This window comes from Filicampus tigris, chromosome 8 (genome assembly GCF_054856515.1).
Source record: "Filicampus tigris isolate MCC_2025a chromosome 8, RoL_Ftig_1.0, whole genome shotgun sequence".
Lineage (NCBI taxonomy): Eukaryota > Metazoa > Chordata > Actinopteri > Syngnathiformes > Syngnathidae > Filicampus > Filicampus tigris.
Genome location: NC_141224.1, coordinates 10,620,247 through 10,641,843, shown reverse-complemented (window position 1 = coordinate 10,641,843; position 21,597 = coordinate 10,620,247). Strand labels below are relative to the sequence as shown.

The following is a 21,597-nucleotide window of genomic DNA, read 5'->3' as shown; positions in this document are numbered from 1 at the left end:
ATGAATGTAGCGCTTGCATATCGTCGCTGTCCTGTGAAAAACACTGATGTCCACTTTTGGAAACATTTTTCATTTTCACGTTAATGCGATGTCTGTAAAGCGGAAACGCCATTCACGTAAAAATAAGAAAATTGAAAAAAAAATGGACATAAATGTTTTTATATGCTTATATGTTTTATATGTACGATATGTTGAAAAATACATGAGAAGAGGACCTTGAAAAAATAATCGCATATTAAATCATAATTCAATAATGAGGGGAAAAAAATGGTGGATACACTGGTTCATTGTAGCTTCTGATGTTGATTGTTTTACCTGCTGTGACTATTTGTTGCTAGCATTGTTGAGCAAAGGTGTATTATTTTATACTTTAGATTTATTAGGAATGATCTTTTTGATCATTTGTGTGGTGATATTTTTCCAATGTAAAATGCCAGGGAGGTGAGCCGCTTCACATCAAGATGAAACATAACAAAAATTGCTGTGAACATTGCATTCTTCTTCGTCTTTATTATTGTTGACGACCTTCACTTTAGCCATGTTGTACTGAGCAGACATTTCTACTGCTGTTGTTACGCAAGGTGTTTGACTTTAGAAGCGCATATTTGTGTAAATGTCGGACATTTCTGAATTGTGCAACTTCAACATTAGATTTTTTGTATCTTATCATTTAGATGTCAGTGTATCTTGTCACCTGCTCGTTTTGTTGCTGTCTTCCACAAGTGACATCTCAGAAAACTATACAGTACGTGCAAATTACATAATATCAATGGCATCCATATGTGTGTGTGTGTGTGTGTGTGTAGATCTAATGGCCTGTCCCACTCGTGGAGTGAGAGAATCCCAGACGCCAAACACATCTCTGACATTTGCGAAAACGGGCGACCAAGGAGCAACTCGTGGCAAGGTAACAGCCAACAAATGCCGCAGGTGCTCATCTCTGCCGTACACTTTATGACCTTTGCCTTTTTCTGTCGCCAGGAAACATGAGCGGCCATCGCAAGAAACTGAAAGGAAAGAAGTTCCGTGCTCGCTCAAACTCCACAGAGTAAGTTCAGCTATGACGGGCGGTGGTGAGCTCGCTTATGTGGGAAGGGAGGACCAAAAAAAGAAAAAAAACATCTGGTGGGATGGGCTGAATCAGGGGTGGGCAAACTATGGCTGCGGCCCATCAAGCATGTACATTACAAAGTCCAGCAATAGTTGTTGCATTCATTCGTTTTTTTCCCCTAAATTTTACTTATTAAAATGTTTTCATTTTTTTGTGCATTCATTCATTTATTTATCTCACTAAATATTGTTTTTATTATTTTATTACAAATAATAGGATAACAAATCTTGATAAATTAAGAAAATATATATTATAAATTTTGTATGAATTTTATTAAATAATTATACAGTATGGTTAATTTGAATACAATTTTTAATGTTAATGTTTTAAGGTGAAAATGATTATTACTTTGATTAATAATATTAATACTTTCCAGATTTTGTCTGTAACCTGTCTGTTGAAAAAAATCAAGTTTGCCCGCTCCTGGTTTTACATATATATATATATATATATATATATATATATATATATATATATATATATATATATATATAATATATTTCTAATATCTATATAATATATATATATATATAATATAATGTATATATATGTGTATATATATATATATATATATATATATATATATATATATATATATTTTATATAACTATATGAAATATCATTATTAATAAAAATTAAAACTTTTATAATGTTTTTAAAAATAATGATTATAATGAGTCCCCCCCCAAGAAAAAAAGTGAAGTGTCAAGTGTTTATGAGTTCAACTAGGAAAGTTGTCGGGAGTATGAAATTCAAGCCTAATACACTCACCTGCAACAATATTAGGTACACCTGGACAATACGAAATTTAATACAGAGGTGCTATTATTAAAATGCCTTTTCAAAGATAATAAGGCTCACTTTTGATAGATACCGGAATTTGGTTGTCGTTTATGTTGGTTGCAATGCTGAGGGCAAATTTAAAAACGTCTTTCAGTATGACGCAGTACACCTCTACAAACAACCACAATGATGAACATTTTTAAATGAGTACCTGTCTCACCATGCAGTATTATCATCTTTGTGATGGCAGAATATGTTATGCTGCTTTTATATTGGAACTCTGAGACGGTGTACAGTATAGTGGGTATAAAACTCTACGCTCCCCTGTTCCAATGTTGGGTTTTTGTGATAGAAAAGAATGAATCAAAATTTAAAAAAAACTTCTTCTACCTATAACTTGTATAATTCAATTGAATTTTAAAAAATCAAATAAAGAAAATGGCAGGAAAGGCCTACTAGATCATCTGAACTTTATTTGTGGTAAATCAGAGGTAGCAGGTGTGTGCTGACTCCCATTTAAAATGAGTTTTAATGTGATTGGTTGATTCTGAACACAGCCACTATGTAATACAGGTTATAGGTCACATTATTGGTGGATTTTTTTTATTTCTTTTTTTTAGAATAATATAGCTTGGTCTCCTTTTTTTTTAATATCACAAAAACCAGGCATTGAATAGGGGTGTGAAGACTTTTTATGTCCACTGTTGGTGTACCTAATGAAATGTCTTGTGAGTGTACTTGTTCTCAGGTTGTGTTGTTTACCGTACGCCTGCGAATGCACCGCGATGACAACCATGTGCACGGGCTGTGTTTGGCATCACAAGGAGTTTGCATCTCTTTGCATAGCAAGCATGCCACTGACATTGGAATGATGTAATGATGTAGCCACCAAGCCTTGGAATGCAAAATGCAGAGTGGTGTGTGTGTATACGTGTGATATATATATATTTTTTTCCATAAAGTTCATCCACTGTCCAGTTGCATCGTGCTGTCTGTTCAGGATGTCTCTGCTCTGCTCTCTTAAAATGTCTCCTCTTCCTCTCCCCCTCCCATCACTCGCTCCTTTTCTATCCTTTCATTCTTTCCTTCCCTTTCCTCTCCTTGTTTGTGTCTATCACCCCCTCCCACAGGTATTTAACCCCTCACGACAAAACAGACTATTATGATGTAACTAGATGGGTAGAAGATGTGAATAAAAACACGCAAGCACCGTACCTTAGGTATTACCTCAGACTGTGTCCTGCTTGTCTAGAACCCCTCGTCCTCCTCTTCCTTCCCGTCACTTTCTTTGCTTTCCTTTGTGGCTTGGCAGAGCTAATTGAAATGTATACATTAAAAAAAAAAAAAAAAAAAAAATTCTGTTACAGAAAGGGGTTGCTAGTAAACATAAAATATTTTCAAGTTTTTTTTGTGTGGCTCTTGTCGTTTTTTTATTATGTTGATCCAAAATGTCTGTGTAATATGAGTGTTAATGTCCATTTTCTCTTAAGCCCCCTTCATGTCTCCTTGCGTCTGCATGTTAATCGTCGTGGCGTCAGGTGTGCGTGTTTGTGTGTGTGTGGGGACCGTGTGACCATCACCGTGCGCCCCCTTGGCCAACAGCAGGTCGCCACTCTGAACGCTGTGCCCACCACCACATTGTTTCCATAACAACAGAGGAGAGATGGTGAAAGGGGGTGGGTGGTTCCCCTCCACTGTTATTTTTGCTTAATATTATTTCTTAACTGTTGGTGAAGTATCCTTGAAGTTAATTAGAAAGCATTGGATCGTGTGGATTTTTTATACTAAGCTAAATTATTTCCCATCATTTACTAAATGATGCGGTGGTGATTTGTTTTTAAATTAAACACTTAAAAAAAAAAAGGTTGCTAAAATAGTGTTTTACTGAGCAGCACCTACTCATACTGTTGATCAAGCTATGGAAGTGAGCTAGATGGTTACGATAGATTGACATAATCGATAATTGATAGCAAGACATAGAATTGATTGATATTGTGAGGCAAATTATTTTTTTCATGCCATGGCTTCCCTAAATAAACAGAATTTGTAATTCCCCAAATTATTTTTTGAATTTTATCTTGATGGTTAATAAACCAATACTGGATGCAGAAGTGAAAATAATTAGTCGTCAGAAGAGAAAAGTGCAAATTTGAATGATTAAAAAAACATCGCCAAGTACAGTATATAAAATGAGGCTTCAAATGTCAATTCTATGTCTCAAAAAATGTATATATGTTTATGCTATGAAATACATCCGCTTAAAAGTCAAGTCTGACTTTTCTAAAATTACATTTCCCCTTCCTTGCTATTCTCTTTCTCTGTGTGACGTTCTCACACTCACAGTCGACAGCAAGGCGCTCAGAAATGGCCATGCCAGTGGACTGTTTGAAAGGAAGATGCATTTTCGAGGTGTACGCATAGCTAGCTAGCAAGCTAACCGCTCGTCGCAATTGCGCTGGATAACCGCTGAATACTGAAATGGTGGAAAACTGACCACTACATAGCCCTCAGTGTTGTTTTCAGCAGTCATACTCAAAATATGTATAATGTACTGTATTTACAAACAAAAGGTTTGAATTCACTTTAGAGGGTCTCCAACAAAAAATATATTTTAAAAGTATGGATGGATGGAAATATAATTATTTTGCAATGCAGGAATTTTCAAGTGAACCATTTTACAAGAAAAGGAAAACATTAAGTACTGTACATTATTATTGATTGATTAAAATGTCAAGTTTTTTTTTTACTTGCATTCCTGTTTTATTGTTTGAATGCATGTCCATTTTGGGTGTAAAAAGAAGTTTGTAATTAGTCAGAGCTCATGGAAATTGGGTTAAAAACTGTACTAGGAATAGTAAAGCCAAATAAAGACAGCACGTTGCCCCCTCGTCTCTCTCTCTCTCTCCTCCACTATGCTGACGTGTTGTCAGGCTCAGGTTCATTGTGGCTCCTTGACTTGTCAGTCAGACTCGTGTCTCCCTCTGAGGCTGCTCTGGCTCTTTTCCCAGCACTGCCCTCGTGTGCTCTGTCCTCACATTCAGCACTCCTCACATTGGATTTCACGCTTTGAGGATGATGTTGCTATGAGCTAAAAAAAAAAAAGAAAAAAAAAGTGTAAAGCATGAAGGGAACACGAGTGCAGCCACACTGCTGGGAACTGGCTTGCCCATACCAGCTGATGATGATTTGGTGTATGTGCTTCCGCTGATCACCCATAGCAGCATTTAGTGGCAACCTTAGACATTTTTATTTACAGTGGGTACGGAAAGTAGTCAGACCCCCTAAAATGTTTCACTTTCTGTGTCATTGCAGCCATTTGCCCAATTCAAAAAAGTTCATTTTATTTCTCATTGTACAGTGTACATTAATGAGACATAAAATGAGCTTTTGGGATTTTTTTCACAGAAAGTGAAACATTTCAAGGGGTCTGAAAACTTTCCGTACCCACTGTATTCTTATCGCTACTCTAGTGTTTGATTTTGGAACTGAAGTTGTTTCTTCTTTTCCCTGCAGGACTCTGTCCCCGGCCAAGTCTCCCACTTCCTCTACAGGATCCATCGCATCCAGCAGGAGATACCCTTACCCCATGCCGCCTCTGCCCGATGACCAGCGGAAAGCAAACAGGCAGAGCGCCAGGGTCAGTTGCTAACCTGTAGTGTTGGAAATTAAATTACTAAAGGATTAACTCCAAGTATTCTGATGATTTTTATTGGTGCCTAAAGAGGAAAAATATGACAAGCACCAAAAAACAGGAGTTTACTAAAGTACGAGAAGTGCTCAGTACAATATGAACAATGGAATGAATCAAATATCAATTACATTACAATCATTCATTACAAATTGCTGACATACACACTTAACTCATTCACTACCAGACATTTTCAGACCTTCTTTTACCCTAACGTTTGAAAAAATGTGAAAAAAATATAAATAAATTCCTGGCATTGAATGGCTGGATTGCGAAAAAGACAAGTAAATTCGTCAATGGCAGTGAATGATTTAATTCCAACAACTTCAAGATAAGTGGCATTATAGCTCTGTACACACCTTTTTTTTTGTCCTTCTCTTGTTCTCTGTGCAGCTGTGGGAGACGTCAATATAAGAGCAGAGGAAAACATTTTGTCTTGAGGTGAAAACGCACACGCACACAACAACAATGAAACAAAATGGACCCCGAACGTAGACTGGGATAAGCGACAAGCATCTCGTCAGTCAAGACGCCGGATGAACCCTGAGCGGCGCAGAACTGGAGCTCAGACCTACTCCCCCCACCCTCCCAGAAAAAAAACACACACCTTGAGCCATCCTTTCCAACCCCCCGTGTGGTCCACACGTCTATGCTGCAACACTGGATGAAGTGGAGCATTTGTGGCTACAAACACTGAATGCATGAAGCAGCTCCAAAGGACCTTTTTGGACAGAACGCATGCGAGGGGAACACAGTTTCACAACTTCTCCCTTTCTCTCGCTCTCTTTCCATTATAACTAACAATATTGCATCATTGCTCATAAAAATGGAAGATGAACACACACCCTTCTCCTCCTCGCTGTATGCTGTGTACATATGTAAAGCAAACTGCACTTTTTTTTTTTTAATTGCCGTGTGACGACTAAAGCTTCAGTCTCCGTTCGCAACAGAATGTACAAATATATTTGGTCATCTGGGGGGGCTAGTGGGGGGAATTTAGACCAGAGGTACTCAAATTTTGGTTTCCAGGGGAGATATTTTGTAACGGCGATTAAACATAAACTGCAATAGCCCATTATGTCATTGGAATGAAAAAGTTGCTTATTTTCAAGAAAAAAGGTTGTAACGTTACAAGAACAAATTAATTTCTTTTAGAGAGAAAAGTTGCAATGTTATGAGAATAAAGTCGGGGGTTTTTTTCAAGAAAAAAAATAATTTTTACAAGAACAAAGGTGACATAGAAAGTAGTGATTTTACGAGAATAAAGTCATATTTTTCCAAGTTGAAGTCGTAAGTGAATTTCAGAAATACAATTCCATTCTTGTAATACTGCGTCTTTGATTCTGGAAAAGATGGCTGTATTCTAAAAAAAAAAAAAAAAGGACTATATTCTTGAATAAATGCACCTTTTATCCTCTAAAAAAAATATGCTTTTTGTTTCGATGATAAGAAGCCTTTTTCAGAGTTTTTAATTGGTCCAAAGCTAAGATAGGGAGGAAAAAACGGTTCAATTGTTTATTTTAGCGTATATTTGCTCTTTTTAAAAAGTAATATGACATATATTTTGGATTATTCTGCAGACGCCCAGTTTGAGAACCACTAATTTAGAGCCCCTTGAAAAGCCTTCTGTCCCATGCGTATAGTGTACCTCTCACTCATCGCGCTACATCCTTTATTAAGTCCACCTCTTGCCGAGAACTTTCTCCCCTTTCAAAATTAGAGCAGAATAGATGCATATTGGTGTGAGTATAAAGCAGGGCACACGCGCATCCATTTTTAACATTGTAACCCATTTTTGTGATATTTTTTCATCATGTATGGTGCTACTGTAGTGATTTACATCTAGCTCGTCCAATAATTTATCAACAGTGAAAAAAAAAAATCCAAAATCCAGCCAATGATGGTAAAGTTGGATCATGCAGGAAGGCGTGGGAAACCTAAGTCAGAGAGAGAGGAGTAATACATGCCAACCTGTGGTCACCACAATGGTTAAATGCGTTGTAACTTGTGTCACTAAGATTGTAGCAGGAGCAATAGATACAAAAATGTGATAATTCTTCTTTTTTTTTTTTTTTTTTTTTTTTTTGCAGTTGTAATTTTAGCACACTATAGCACACTTAATTGATTTCTAAAATGTGAGAGGAAAAAAGCGGACCACACACAACCATATCCACACCATAATGGTGACTCTTCTCCCCTGATGTCTGTTTAGTACCAAGATTGACCTCGAGGCAGCATGGTGCCAAATACTAGAAGAGAGAGGAGTTCTAGAAGAAGCTAGGGCGGTGAACTCTTAGCTTTTGTGATAACTACAACGCTACACTAATAACATGTGGTTGCAAACTCTTTTGTGTCATTTGTATTGTGGTGAATAGCTTCAGACACACTAGACAAAAACGCAACAGAACAAATCAGGTTGTTTCTTTAATGGCTATCTTTCTGTTTAACGTCTCAATCTCGCTAGTTAGCTGCTAGCTAATAACTAGCAATGTTGTCAGTGGTTTAGAGCAACTCTTGTGGTGACCACACACAGGAATCGTAAATATTGAAAAGGTGTAACGTTTAGGTTTTTTGTCCTCGACTATTTTCCGAGGAATGCAGTAATATATAAAAAAAGAAAAGCTAAAGCTTGCTACAAACCCCACACTACAGGATAATCGCTCGAGGATAATCTGATAAAAGGGCCTCAAATTTGGCCCAACAGTCTGTATTTGTGTACCCGCTTATAAGATGTAACCGGAAGTGTGCATTTGTTGAGTTTTAACAGGAATGGCAGCTTTCCTTGTAAAGTCCTCTGAGGGCCGTACTGAATTTATGAAAAACATTGTCAAAGAATGATTGTTAATGGCAGCTCCTCTGAGGTTTGATTTGTTTTTGAATTGCATGGTGGCCTGGATCGGATGCTCTTTGGCCCACGGGCCGCGGGTTCCCTACCCCTGGACTGTGCTGTACAGAGCTTGCGAGGACCAACAGCATGGCGGTTATAGCGCGTTATCCTTCTACACGGAGCATAACTGGAAACGCGCATGTTCGAGAAACACCTTTGCCTAATTTTCTTGTCTTTAAAGGTCAACGATGATATCCAAACGGTGAAAAATGAATTGGTTTGCTATTTTAACGTGGGGGATTTAATGAAACGAAACATCATTTATTCTTTGTACAGTTAATTGTGTCATTTTGTTTAGCACATTTGTAATTCATGTCTGCATTAGGCTTTAGCGTTAATATGAAGGGCACCCTACAAAATGAATATTGCGACCACTGTAGTATATTTTGGATTAAGTACCTTTGTATTATTGGCATTATGTACAGCAGCGGTGGCTCACTCACTACTGAAGTGCTTTATTGTATTTATGTGTTGATGACTGACACTTTTGTTTGCGTTTATTGGTCCAGTGGCCTGGCCCCTTAGTGTTTGTTGTTGACCATGAATGAGCTTTGCCTTCAACCAGAGCTCGTCATCAGCATCACAACTTTTTAATGTTAATAATAATGATGATGATGATGATGATGATGATGCATCGCATTCAGTGAGATGTGAATGTCTTGATGTCATGGACAAAATTCACCCGACTGACACACACACAGGACTGTCTGTCCATTGAATGTATTCCTGGAGGAATCCAAACATCAACACGTCACAATCCTTCCATTTTAAAGGAAGACATTATCCCCACTCGTCATACCTGTGAAAACACTCTTGTCTTTTGTTTGTGAATTATTACCTGTATGCTGTACAGACTGATGCAAAAATCAACCCCCCCTATTTTTTCTCCTAATTATTCTGTATTGTTATATTTAATATAAAATAAATCTTTCATCGAAATGTGTTTACTGATTTTTTTAAACAGTACTAAATGCCTTCAATAATTATTTTTTTTGCTAGTTTTTTTTGATTGACTTCCACTTGAAGAAAATTAGAAAGGACGGTGATGAAAATGTTTTTTTTATATTGTTTATATATGATATAAACCTTACGACAGAAAATTGATTTTATTATTTAAATAGAAAAATTCCAATCCTCAAGCAAAGTTATAACAGGAAAGAAAATAATCAACATATCTCAGAGAAATATTTAATAACAATACATTTAAATCAAATAACTCCCAAGTTCCAAGTGTAGTTAACCACAGCAAACTACAACCTTAAGACCCATCTGACAGTTTCAATCAATCACTACTTTCTTTGTAAAAGCAGAGTGTTTTGATGCAGCTTTTGGATCAATAATAGCAGGTGTACCGAATGTGTAGGCTCCAAAATAACTCAAGCCACAAAAAAGTTCAATATTGAAGTCCACTGCCAAACGCGCACAACTGGTCCATGTTTATGCTTAATGTGAGTGATGCCTCAGGAGCTGCAGTCTTTGTTGCCGAATCGCCTCAGTGGCCTCGGAGGCTTCTTCCTCCAGCGACTCCCGGATGAAACCTTTCAAGCTGTCCACGCCGAACCCGGTGGCGGCGGAGATGGGGACAACGTGCGTGAACGCCATGTGACTCTTCGGTGTCATGTCGTCGGGCAACGTATGGCAGAACTCTGCATCACACAGACAGTTTTTTTTTTTTTTTTTTTTTTTACATCTGTTCGGCAGAAGCCACGTTTATGGTAGCCTAAAAGCACTTACCTTCGGGGTTGACGAGTTGCTCTTTCAACTGTTCTAGTTTGTGGTCCGCATCGGGCAGATCCATCTTGTTGACTACCAGTAGAGCTGGTTTGCTCACAAGCTCCTCCTTGTACAACTCCAGCTCCTGGAGAGCAAATGAGAAACGGGTCAGGATTAAATTGGAAGAGGAGAAACCGAGTGACATAGTCGACGCCTGATGTGTGACCTTGGTGAGCAGCTGCACGGCCTCAAAAGCCGACCTGAACGGCGTTTGACTTGCGAGCTGGAAGCCGCAAACGTCCACCTGGAAAAATATCACCTTTCTAAATAAAACTGAAAATGTTCACTAAAATTGGATGTAACAAAAAGTGCATGCATGTAGGTGGTGATGAGAAAATGAAGCTTTAAATTTGCTTCTGAACCAGTTGTTGTATTTTTTGGACTCCTATAGATGGCACTCTCTGTTCAACATTTGGATGAAACCACACTGACTTGCCATTTTTTTAAAACCACTTTATCTAAACCAACAGTGTCATCTAGTGGAGTCCTAAAACACAAAAACTGCTTCATGAAGCAAATTTGAAGCTTCATTTTCCCATCAATACACGTCGATGACCACAAAATATCATCTATTATTGCTAGTAAGAATTTTGAAGAATTTCCATTCTTTCCTATAGGAATACATTTTCCAAATCTGAACGTACTGTGGTGGATCATATAGGTTCCACTATATCAACTGCTGATGAGGTATTAATGTTGCACCAACCACAAACAACAGCTGCTTGGTTCTCTCCACATGCTTGAGGAACTTGTGTCCCATGCCTTTGTTCATGTGAGCCCCTTCGATCAAGCCCGGGAGGTCCGCGACAGATATCTAGACCAGCGACAGGCAACCATAAGCAGATCAGCATTGGACATGACTACAAACGTTTAAGGATGATCAGGAATTTTTCATACCTGCTTGTGGTCCTCGTACAATAATTTTCCAATCTGGGGCTTCAAAGTGGTGACTACAAAAAAAATACAAAATACTTTTTTTTTTTTTTTTTTTTTCAAATTTTAGGGTAAAAGAGGGTCTGAAAATGTCTGGTAGTGAAAGAGTTGTTATTGCCAATTCTGAACATTTTTATGGGGGCGCCAACTACTTGCATCTATTGATGATTACTGCATATGCACTTACACGGGTAGCTGGCTATCTGTGGCGTTGCGTTAGACAAGGCAGTCAGCAGAGACGACTTCCCCGCATTTGGAAACCTGATGGAGAGAAAAGTTCTCACAAGCCACTTTTCAAGTGGATGAAATGTTAAACGGGCTCTGAATTTGTGCACTCACCCCACCAGGCCCATGTCAGCGATGAGTTTGAGGTCCAGTCTGATCTGCCTTGACTGACCTTTACTGGGCAGGAAGGCGGAGGAGAAGGAGCCTCCGTGTCCTCCTTTGGCCACCAGCACACGACCCCCCTCCGCATTCAAGTCTCCTTATGGGGGAGCAGCAAAACAATCACAAAGTGAGGCCAAGTGGAATACAGTGCACCCTCGAAATATTCACGGTTATAAGACAGTCATCAAGGTAACATGGGTTTATGACTGTGTACATGCTATAATTATAGTGTTGAAGCTTTACAATCCTTTCAGCTTTGAGTACAAAAGTAACATTTTGGCATTCAAAGAAAATATTTCACATAGTAGAGGTGGACCAGGGTTCCAACATACATGGCTTTCAATCTTAAAGGCTCTATTTTACTTCCTTGTAAAAGTAAGGATGGCAACAAACAATGCATCATATGAGGAAAATAAAATAAGGCAATGATGAAATGAGGCAACTTTTCACCTACCGAGTATCCTGTCATCATCAGTGGTAACCGAGACACCCACAGGAACCAATATCTCGTTGTCTTTCCCTCTCTGTCCTTTCAAGGAGCGCACACTGTTGACATACAAAATGATGATAAGCCGAATAAACACAGCAAAAACACTTGAACATCCCCAGTAAAACCTCCCACCTGCTGTTGGCTCCTACGTCGGCTGCAAAGCGTTTTGAAGGGTACTTGTCCTTGACATTTTTTAATGTCATGCTCTTTGTGGCGACCACCCAAACGTCTCCACCGTTCCCTCCCTGGCCCCCAAGGCGGGGCAAGCCCATGCCGCCAGCGCCTCCGCGGACATACAGTCGCAGGTTGTCCACAAAGTTACCATACTGAAAATGATTTTTGCAAAACATGTCAGCAAATTAAAAAAAAAAAAAACATTTTTATCATCAGCATCGTCCATGTTATTTAGTAGAATAGACATTTTACAGATCGCACGCCTTTTCTGATTTGTTATTTATCTTTATTCCTATTTGTCAGCAGCCCTTCCTGAGGTACCTTTCAAATCATGACACATAATCAGATAATTATTCATATGCAACCAGATACAGACTGATATATTGCCCCACACCATCCTCCAAAGCTGTGAAGTGGATGGATTATACTCGGCAAAGTGCTCACTAACACAGTTTGTGGACAACATGGGAGAAATAGAACGTTTGTGATCTTATCGTTAGTTCTCATGAAAAATGGGAGCAAAAACAAAATTGTTTATATTTCCGTTCAGTGTGTGTCTAGAATTCTTGATTCTTCAGGCTTTTTTATACAAACATTTCACACACACCTGGGCGCTGTTGTAAATTGAGGGAAAATGCACAATATTTCCCCGTCAACCTTTGCGTGAATGGTATGCTTTAAAAAGCGATGATACACTGTTTACACAGTTAGCATTGTTTCACCGTTGGACAACTCAAGGCTGACAGCTTCGTAGCAAATTAGAGACTGACTCACAAACGCTTGAAATTATTTGCGAATCAGCAAGGACACATTTAACCGCTGAGTAGTACTTACTTTACGGAAGCGAATTCTACAGAGGTGTACCATCTTTAAGGGGCGTTTAGCCGCATGCTACCAACATGCTAACGGCTAATCAGTGTGCGCTAGAAGGACAGCAACTGGGGACGTTACTCTAGCGACCCATAGGGCGAGAGGTGATCACGTGACCTTGTTAGCCTGCTGGCGAGCGATGCCGCGTTGGGGCATTCAATGCAAAACTATGACACTATTTTGTGAGTTGGGCGATTAAAAAAAACGAGTGTATAAGCACACGCCTTTGAGACGAATACACATACTGACTAAAAGCGTTGAGGTCAATTCCTTTATGGTTACGTTACAACGTAGCCACTCTCCTGAGCACGTGACCAGATTGATACACCGACCAATGGCTGTGCTGTTGCGTTCATTTTCTCAAATAAACATCGTAATTATGAGTCATAGCCAAACGCGTTTTGATTTTAAACTCAAATACACTGCATTGGATACTCAGAAAAATACAAATGAAAATGAAATCCTATCACATTACACTTGTATTGAGAATTATGAACAATCAGACTTTCTGGACAGGAGAACGGAACTGACTATAACAGCCAAAACTAAATATACTAACTAAAGTATGGGGGGGGGGGGGGAATCGACTCAACCATCACGACTGATTTACGCCTGGTCTACTTTAAATAAGATGGTTGGAGAAATGCTTGTATGATGGCCAGGTTTATTAAAGCAGTCCCTTAATGTTTATTTCACAAATTTATAATGGCCAAAATGATGATGGGTTGTTTTGGCTTATGACGTCTTGGCGGGGGCGCGCCGGCTTTCTGCGCACGCTTCCACGTGGAGTGTGCATAGAGCATCAGCGTGCACGCGGATGCTCTGATAGAGATGCGTGAATCGTGTGTGAACGCGCCTACACTTGCCGGCGCAGAAGGAGATGCGTATGTGACGACATGTTTTTTTATTTTATGTTTTTAAACCTCACACGGACACAATCTGCCACAGGGACGCTGAAGAACAGGTCCATTCTCAGACGATCAGCTGGAAGTGCGTGGATAGTGGCGTGTGCTTATAGATCCTCCCACCAGAATCCGCGTATTTATAAGGCTGACACAAGCCGCCGTTGGTCGTCATCACAGGACACAGCCTGGAGGAAGAGACACCACTAAGAGCGGTAAGAGGCGCCGTCCTTGAATGGGACTTTTGAACGTCCCCGCTTTGGCGTTTGACCTCAATGATGGAATGATGGAGACATGGCTTAGCACTTGACGCGCTGCTGGACGGAGCTAGACTGAAGTGCAAAGCAGGATAATGGGGAAAAAAATATGTCAGCATGTAAGGCAACATCCGTATTTGTCTTTTAATGTGTAGCACGTGCAAAGATGAGGCCTGAGAAAATTTCATTTATTTTTCCAATTTCTAGAAGCGAACTGTAGGCGGAGTTACATTAAACAGATGCATATTCTTAGAACAGCATGTTCCACTAAAGTCTGAACATCAGAAGATGCTTATTGTAAAATATATTGAGGATACTCACCGTTTAAGAGTTTCTCCATCCCATACTTACACTGAAGAGCAGTCCCTGGTCCCAAGAAGGCAAGTGTACAAAACGTGCATTTTTGACGGAACCACCTTAGCGGTACAATGATGCAATAATTGCTGTACATGATGTACTGTATTGGCTGCCAATATGTTCCAAAATGAAAACACACTGCAGTCTCTGGCTGGCTGAGCTATATGTCAGTGTATAAATAAATTAGAGATGTGTTGATGTTTATTATTTGCTGTTTGCATAAACAAAATGAGGGAAAAAAATATGCGGAGAAATGTAAAGCCCTTATGGTGATCGCTATTTCTAAATGGTGCCAAAAAATCCCACCAGTCACAAATAGAGGCACAGTATTCTTCAAACATGGCATGCAATATGTGTGATTCTATTGCCTTGTATGAAAACAATCACTATTTTGTAACATACAATGATCATAACCCAAACCCTAGTCTCACTAACCTAACCCTAACCTAATTCAATTTTAACCCTGGTCAACTCCAACCCACTAAGCAAAGTGCTTGGGATATTTGGTAAGAATTTAGAGAAGACCTGTGGCCGTTTGTGTTTTGCAGTTGTGAGAGCACTAACCTATAAGTCATATTAAGCATAACACCAGTCAGACTAATAACACTTATTCTGGTCAAACTAACCCTAACCCTGGTTGCACTAATCTTAACCTCATATTAACCCCAATTTTTGTCATTAACTCTAACATGAGTCATACCAACCTTCACCCTAGTCATACTAACCCCAAGGCTAAAGCGAATATTATAAACAACAACCCTGAACAAGTGGATACTCTAGCTCGGGTGACTGATCACGAGACAGCAAGCATAGTCATATTAATCCTAATAATGCTAACCATAGCACCAGTCATACTAACCCAAATCCATTAAGGCAAGTGCCCACAGAATTTAGTAATCTAGACGAAAGGGCTGGCATGTTTTAGGGGAGGCTTGTCATGAGAGTTGAATCTGTCATAACCCAAACCCTGAACCTATTCAATCTAACCCTAATACATTAAGGGACTTCCCTCATTTGAGATACCTCAGTGTTTTAGTAAGAAACTAGGCCAAAGGGACAGTTCTACACTAGCTGCATGATGTTCAAGGGGTGGTGAGTCGTGAGTGTATTATGGCAGAAGCGTCTACGAGCGGAAGGATCTATGATGGTTACGTCCGTCAGAGTGCCAGGACTACATTCTTATACTACTGCTGTCGTTTTAAATGGCGGTAAAGACATAAACAAACACAGTGGGATTAAAGCCCACTGGGGAGGAGTGATCAGAGGGGATTTGCCACCCGGTGGGCAGGCACACAATGGCACTGTCGTGTAACACGCCGACACAGACACATCCACTACACACAATAGTAATGTTTCATAACACGGCCCAGCCTATATAAATCTGATTAGAACTGGCTTTGTTTGGGAAGCGCCACTGGGGTTAAAGAGATGGAAGCCTGGCCTCGGGCGATGTTTGATAGGATGGGCCAGGGGGTGTGGCCACTCTGGCAGGAAGGCAAAAGGGTTGGCATTTTATCTCGTGACAGGGGGCTTCCACATGGGCATAAACAATGACAGCTAGCTTGTTGGAACCTGTTCAAATGATCGAGCTTGCGCCCCCCCCAATAAAAAAAGCAAAAAAAAAGCACCAAGCACCAACGAGGCTCTGCATTTAACAGAATACCAGTTGAACAGTTACGGAAATGTCTGGAACATTTGTGTTCCTTTACAGTGGCAGCTCTGGCTCAGGCTCCAGCCATGCCTCTTCTGGAAGAAACCACTCACCCACAAGAGCACCCACCAATTGTTCCCGTCATCATCATAGGTAATCCATGTGCTACTAACCTCATCTGACATTTGGCAGACCTTGTCATCATTTGGAGTAATTAAGACACACTGAACAGGTAAAATTGATGCACTAATTCAATCAACTCTCCTCTTTTTCTGTCCAGGCAATGGACCATCGGGGATTTGTCTGTCGTACCTGTTAAGTGGCAACAAGCCTTACCTCGACCCAACGACGGTCCACCCAAACCCAATACTCTACAGAAAACTGCAGGAGACCAAACACCTTGCAGTCACTGAACAGGTAAAAACGCAGAATGCTTCAAATGTTCTTCAGCAAAAAATAATCCAGTGGGGTTACTGGTTTGAATATCAGTTACCACTGTATATTGAAGCGGAAGTCAACCCAAACATATTTTTTCAAGAATATGTTACCAGCAGCCCCACTAGTTGAAACACGGCATTCTGATAAAAATTGCATTTGTGGAATAAGAGTTAATCCACCCGTTTTAGCCATCTCTGGGGGCGGCCATTTTGTCTTCTGTCGACTGATTAGGACATCGCAACCGCTCACAACGACCTGTTTTCTGAATCTAAGCCGTCTTTGTGAGCGGTTGTGATATCATTTTCAGTCGACAGAAGACAAAATGGCCGCCCCCAGAGATGGCTAAAACGGGTGGATTAACTCTTATTCCACAAATGCAATTTTTATGTCCTGTTTCAACTAGTGGTCTTGCATAAAACATATTCTTGGAAAAAAAAAAAAAAGGTTTGTGTTGACGTCCCCTGTAAAGACTCTAAACTCCCCCCTCCCTAAGACTCTCATATCGTGTCATGTGAGTGACTAGTAGTCACTCCGGTGTAACCATCCTCTCGAAGGGTTTAAGGATCAAGTAAAAGTATAGCGGAATAGAAATAACGCAGAATAAATAAAATAATGTACGCTCATACACAATTCGATCAAATTCAGATGCTTTTTCTCTGCAGGATCTAGAATATTTGAGTGAAGGTCTTGAGGGGCGGTCGAGGAACCCCGTGGCTGTGCTGTTTGACACACTACTGCACCCAGACGCCGACTTTGGCTACGAGTACCCTCCTGTGCTTCAGTGGAGGAGGGAGAAACAGCAACACATCCCACATCTCGTCCTAGGGAGAGCGACACCTGGGGGAGCCTGGCATGTAAGTTCCATCATACGTTTGTTGCCAGGAAACTCCTCTTTTTTTTTTTTTTGATGTCCCGCCCCCTTTCCTCATCAGGCAATGGAAGGCTCCATGCTGACTATAAGTCTTGGCATCTGGATGGAGCTTCCTGGAGTCAACTACAGGGACCTGATCGGCGGAAAACGAAGGTACTGATAGAACATCATTGACTTTGTTTTCCACCACCTTTGTCCATTGACAATTTCTTCTTTCAAGGGATGTCACCAATGACAGGGCCACCCCTGAGGAGATATCATCCTATTACCGCAACTATGTGAAGCTAAAGGGCCTCCAAAAGAATTTTGTTGACAACACCTACGTCACCTCGGTCCAAAGACTTTGCCGGGGCCACAAGATGGAGGATCTGGAAAACGGGCGCACTCGTCTCGGCGACGAAAGAGTGGATGATTGTGGGGATGAGAGTTTTGAGGGTAATGGAGTAGAAAGTGTCAGCGATGGAGGACTGGGCTCTCTCTGGGAAGTAAGGGGGTACCAACAAGTGCAGAACAAAACTCATGTTCCCTTCTCTCTGTTTGCGGAGAATGTAGTTCTGGCCACCGGTGCATCCGATTCGCCGGTTCGATTAAACGTGGAGGGGGAGGACCTACCCTTTGTGTTCCACAGCATCTCTGACTTGGGCTTGGCTATTAGCCTGCGAAAGCTGGATAGAAACTCGGATCCAATCCTAGTAGTCGGTGCCGGTTTAAGTGCCGCGGATGCGGTTCTGTGCGCTTGCAGCTGCGACGTCAGAGTGCTGCATGTCTTTCGAAAGAGCGTCGATGACTCTGACCTGATCTTCAAACAGTTGCCAAAAACCTTGTACCCAGAGTACCACAAGGTCTACAACATGATCCGATCTCAGAGCTACACAAATGTGGTCCCCTCGTCTTCCTCAAGCAGGGCTCAGACAATGAGTATCGCTTCTTCGGTTTGCGCCAAGATGTGCCCCAAGCCACAGTTGGCAGCTGCCAACATGGCCGGTAATAACAGCGTGGGCCTCTTTCCAGACTACACGAGTTTCCCGGGACACTGCGTGGTGTCCTTACAGTCTGATATGAAGTGCTTGCTGCAGGGAAACAATGCCCTAAAGGCATTTAAGATCTCAATGGCCCTGGTACTGATCGGAACTAACCCCAATTTGTTTTTCTTAAAAGACCAGGGCCAGTATCTGGGTCGAGATCCCACAAAGCCAATCTCCTGCAAGCAGAACCCCATTGACATTAACCCGTACACCTTTGAGTGTACCAATGAGCCAGGGTTGTTTGCCATGGGCCCGCTGGTGGGGGACAACTTTGTTCGCTTTTTAAAAGGCGGCGCTTTAGGCATCGCCTCTTGCCTTCTGAAAAGACTCAAGAAAAAAGGGAAGCTCATCGGCAACGGAGGGAATAACTTCATTTGAAACAAAGGGAGGAGAGCAGATGTTTGGTGTAAAAGAGGAAAGACATCTTCATAATCATTGCTGCTGCGTTTCTTTATCCGAGCGAAGGCATTTTTAGAACCAAAAAGACTGGTTTAACACCAGCTCGTTTCTAAAAAAAAAAAAAAAAAAAAGTCACGGTTTGACTTTCCAGGAATCTAAGCTACCATGTGCCAAGATTTTCAATATGTCCATTCTTTTTGGAACCTCACAACTGGAACAGAACGTATTTTCGTCATTTTTTTTTTCCTTGTCATGTCTTTGAATCCATCTAACTAACCTAAAAAACATTTGCTGTCATTAAGCTACTAGGAGAGGCGAGGATCTCAAGAAGTAGAATGAACTCAAGAGTACTGAAAGAGACAGATATTTAGACCAGGTCGTGGTCCCAACCTTTTCTCAGAAAATGTGAACTAACATTAAACTAGAGATAGACCAGTACTCAGCTGCATCTCTTAAAACGTCAACTGAGCAGTTTAATAAATAAATAATTCCCTCTGTTTACAAATTTTAAGATGATCTCTTTTTGGCTAGCAGATGTTTAAAAAAAGGCCAATGCGAATATGTGTCAAAATGTCAAAAAAAAAAATCGGCGCAGATAATCTGTCTCTCTCTACAAGACACTGACAGTATAATGTTTCTGATGACTCTTGAGCCAAACGGTTTTTGTAAATGATTCCTCATTAGTTTTTGGATTCCTATCTGAACCTTTTTTAGTCGGTGTGCAACTGAGAGGCTTTTTATGCAAATCATTTTACACAGAATGTACTTACAGTGTGTTTTGTTTATAATACCTTCAAACTACTGTGAGTAGTAATTTAACATTTAGTGACTTGGCACTACTTTGTGGTTATCCAAAAGAATATTGGGGTTTTAAATATTTTTTTTACAATGTCAAATTATGGTCAAAACATATGAAAAATCTTTTTAAACAGAATATTACAAGAATAAAGTCAAAATCTCGTCATAGTACGGTCATATTTTTCAGAGGAAAAAAAGTTGTAATACTACCAGAATGAATTTGTGATTTCAATGAGTTCATATGAAATATTTCCATGGGAACACTTTATTCTAAAAATAAGTACAACTTTATTCCTCATGAAATTATTCAGCCGTCATATATATATTTTATGAATTTTTTAAAATGAGGATACTTGTGACTTTATTCTTGTATGATTAAGATTTGCATTGTTTTTCCGTGTGGCCCAAAGCCTCATTCACAAACATCAGCAATCACAACAGCATTACATTGCTCTGTATCCATTTCACTTTTTGCCTTTTAGTTGCTTTGTTTGTTTGTGTATGAAAGGTTTTCAAACACAAACTGCAAGCAAAAATGTATTTGTAAATTTAACGACAAAATGGCAAGTCCACATACATTTACTGTAACTTTAATATAATCTCAGGGCACTTTTCCCACAAAACAGGATGTACGGAGTTAGTACGGCGCAGTTGATCATGCATGTGCTACTCTTCCACTGCTTTTCTTAGAGTTTGTGCAAAATAGGCAGTGGTGAAAAGTGGCTGTGATCCATTTTAAATTTAAGCCTTTTTCACCTCATTGAAACACACTGTTGACATAAGCTTACAGTTTTGCGTGCACACACAGCTAACGGTTTATTTATTTTGACGGAGTCACTTTGAATCCCTTTTAATATGTTAGCCATATTTGGGATTATAGATTTAAAAGCTACAATAGTTATACACGTTATCTTTGGTCATCGTAACAGTTTGGTGTTCATTAATGAATTCCTGCCGTGCTGTTTTTCTGAATATCATTTTGACGCGCACACATACACACTGGCCACAAAATCAGGTCGAACTAATTCATATACAAGAGCAGAAAAAAAATAAAAATAAATAAAAACCTCTGTGACTTCAAATATGACAATGCTCAGTTTTGATGAAATGGTCTTGTATTGGCTCACATTATATTGTGAATGTGTACCTAAAATTGTAACTGCTGAGTGTAAATGTTTTCTCTAAGGTTTATGTATGACTACTTACCTGCACAGCTTCAGGTATGTAAGTGCCTAACAGTTTGGTTGCTAATAGGGATGGGACTCAATTTTCGAACTCAGCTATGGGGGAAAAAAATTAACCATCAATTCATTTATATGAACTATTTCTAATGGCTTAGGGACATTCTGAACTCCTGTTTCCAAACCAGTCACATTGAGGAGAATTATGCTGCCCGGAGGAGTTGTCATAGCGTGGATGTAGCCCAGCTGACGCCATGTTGTTCCGCTTTAGAATTAATTGTAGTTAAGATAGAAATAGCGCCTCTGCTGATTCAATTTTAGTAGCGCACTCCGTTGTGCCTAAATTTTCTTCAAGAAAAAGCAACATCAATTACACAAAATCGACTGATTCTTTAAATGATTCATTGACTGACACGCCCATCGCTTTTGGAGAACATTCGCTACAACACTTGAATCCATCGCCTCTCATCTGCTTGAGTGAGCTAAAGCAGGGAAATCATTTGGTCTCAACTGCGCAAAAAAACGCTGCTCTCGTCATATAAACTTTGAATGCTGTCTTTGAAATGTTTTGTATGCTACATTTTTTTTTATTACTGACGAATAAAAACAAGGGGGAAACAAA

The 21,597-nt window shown here is 40.0% G+C and overlaps 3 protein-coding genes across 6 annotated transcripts in view; 2 read left to right on the top strand and 1 right to left on the bottom strand.

The window, feature by feature from the left end:
* Window positions 1-9,408, top strand: part of adam22 (ADAM metallopeptidase domain 22) — a 62,868-nt gene extending 53,460 nt beyond the window's left edge. For 2 of the 3 annotated variants that reach the window (XM_086038572.1, XM_086038573.1), the window contains exons 28-31: window positions 807-907; window positions 982-1,048; window positions 5,408-5,531; window positions 5,976-9,408. In XM_086038572.1, the coding sequence (XP_085894698.1) occupies window positions 807-907; window positions 982-1,048; window positions 5,408-5,531; window positions 5,976-5,996 (313 nt within the window). In that variant the 3' untranslated portion in view covers window positions 5,997-9,408. Of the gene's footprint in view, window positions 1-806; window positions 908-981; window positions 1,049-3,024; window positions 3,115-5,407; window positions 5,532-5,975 lie in introns of all 3 variants that reach the window. The other variant, XM_086038574.1, reaches the window with a different exon arrangement.
* A 148-nt stretch (window positions 9,409-9,556) lies between these two features.
* gtpbp10 (GTP-binding protein 10 (putative)) lies at window positions 9,557-13,437 on the bottom strand. 2 transcript variants are annotated; one of them, XM_086037682.1, is made up of 10 exons: window positions 13,061-13,436; window positions 12,185-12,378; window positions 12,017-12,108; window positions 11,515-11,659; window positions 11,363-11,436; window positions 11,140-11,192; window positions 10,949-11,056; window positions 10,409-10,486; window positions 10,204-10,327; window positions 9,557-10,115 (listed from the first exon to the last, which is right to left on the bottom strand). In XM_086037682.1, exons 1-10 carry the CDS (start codon window positions 13,091-13,093, stop codon window positions 9,913-9,915), a joined length of 1,104 nt encoding a protein of 367 aa, XP_085893808.1. In that variant the 5' UTR covers window positions 13,094-13,436; the 3' UTR covers window positions 9,557-9,912. The 2 variants fall into 2 exon arrangements, with proteins under 2 accessions (XP_085893808.1, XP_085893807.1); XM_086037681.1 differs by having other exon boundaries at window positions 10,204-10,486; window positions 13,061-13,437.
* Window positions 13,438-13,872: 435 nt separating this feature from the next.
* Window positions 13,873-21,597, top strand: osgin2 (oxidative stress induced growth inhibitor family member 2). The gene is made up of 6 exons (XM_086037680.1): window positions 13,873-14,213; window positions 16,324-16,416; window positions 16,544-16,680; window positions 17,364-17,555; window positions 17,634-17,725; window positions 17,793-21,597. Exons 2-6 carry the CDS (start codon window positions 16,350-16,352, stop codon window positions 18,973-18,975), a joined length of 1,671 nt encoding a protein of 556 aa, XP_085893806.1. The 5' UTR covers window positions 13,873-14,213; window positions 16,324-16,349; the 3' UTR covers window positions 18,976-21,597.

Coding starts and splice junctions, on each gene's coding strand:
- osgin2 (XM_086037680.1), top strand. CDS start 16,350: ATGCCTCTTCTGGAAGAAACCACTCACCCACAAGAGCACCCACCAATT. Junction 16,417..16,543: donor TGTTCCCGTCATCATCATAG/GTAATCCATGTG, acceptor TTTTCTGTCCAG/GCAATGGACCATCGGGGATT. Junction 17,556..17,633: donor CACCTGGGGGAGCCTGGCAT/GTAAGTTCCATC, acceptor TTTCCTCATCAG/GCAATGGAAGGCTCCATGCT.
- gtpbp10 (XM_086037681.1), bottom strand. CDS start 13,093: ATGGTACACCTCTGTAGAATTCGCTTCCGTAAA. Junction 12,379..13,060: donor GTAGAATTCGCTTCCGTAAA/GTAAGTACTACT, acceptor AATCATTTTCAG/TATGGTAACTTTGTGGACAA. Junction 12,109..12,184: donor GACGTAGGAGCCAACAGCAG/GTGGGAGGTTTT, acceptor GTATGTCAACAG/TGTGCGCTCCTTGAAAGGAC.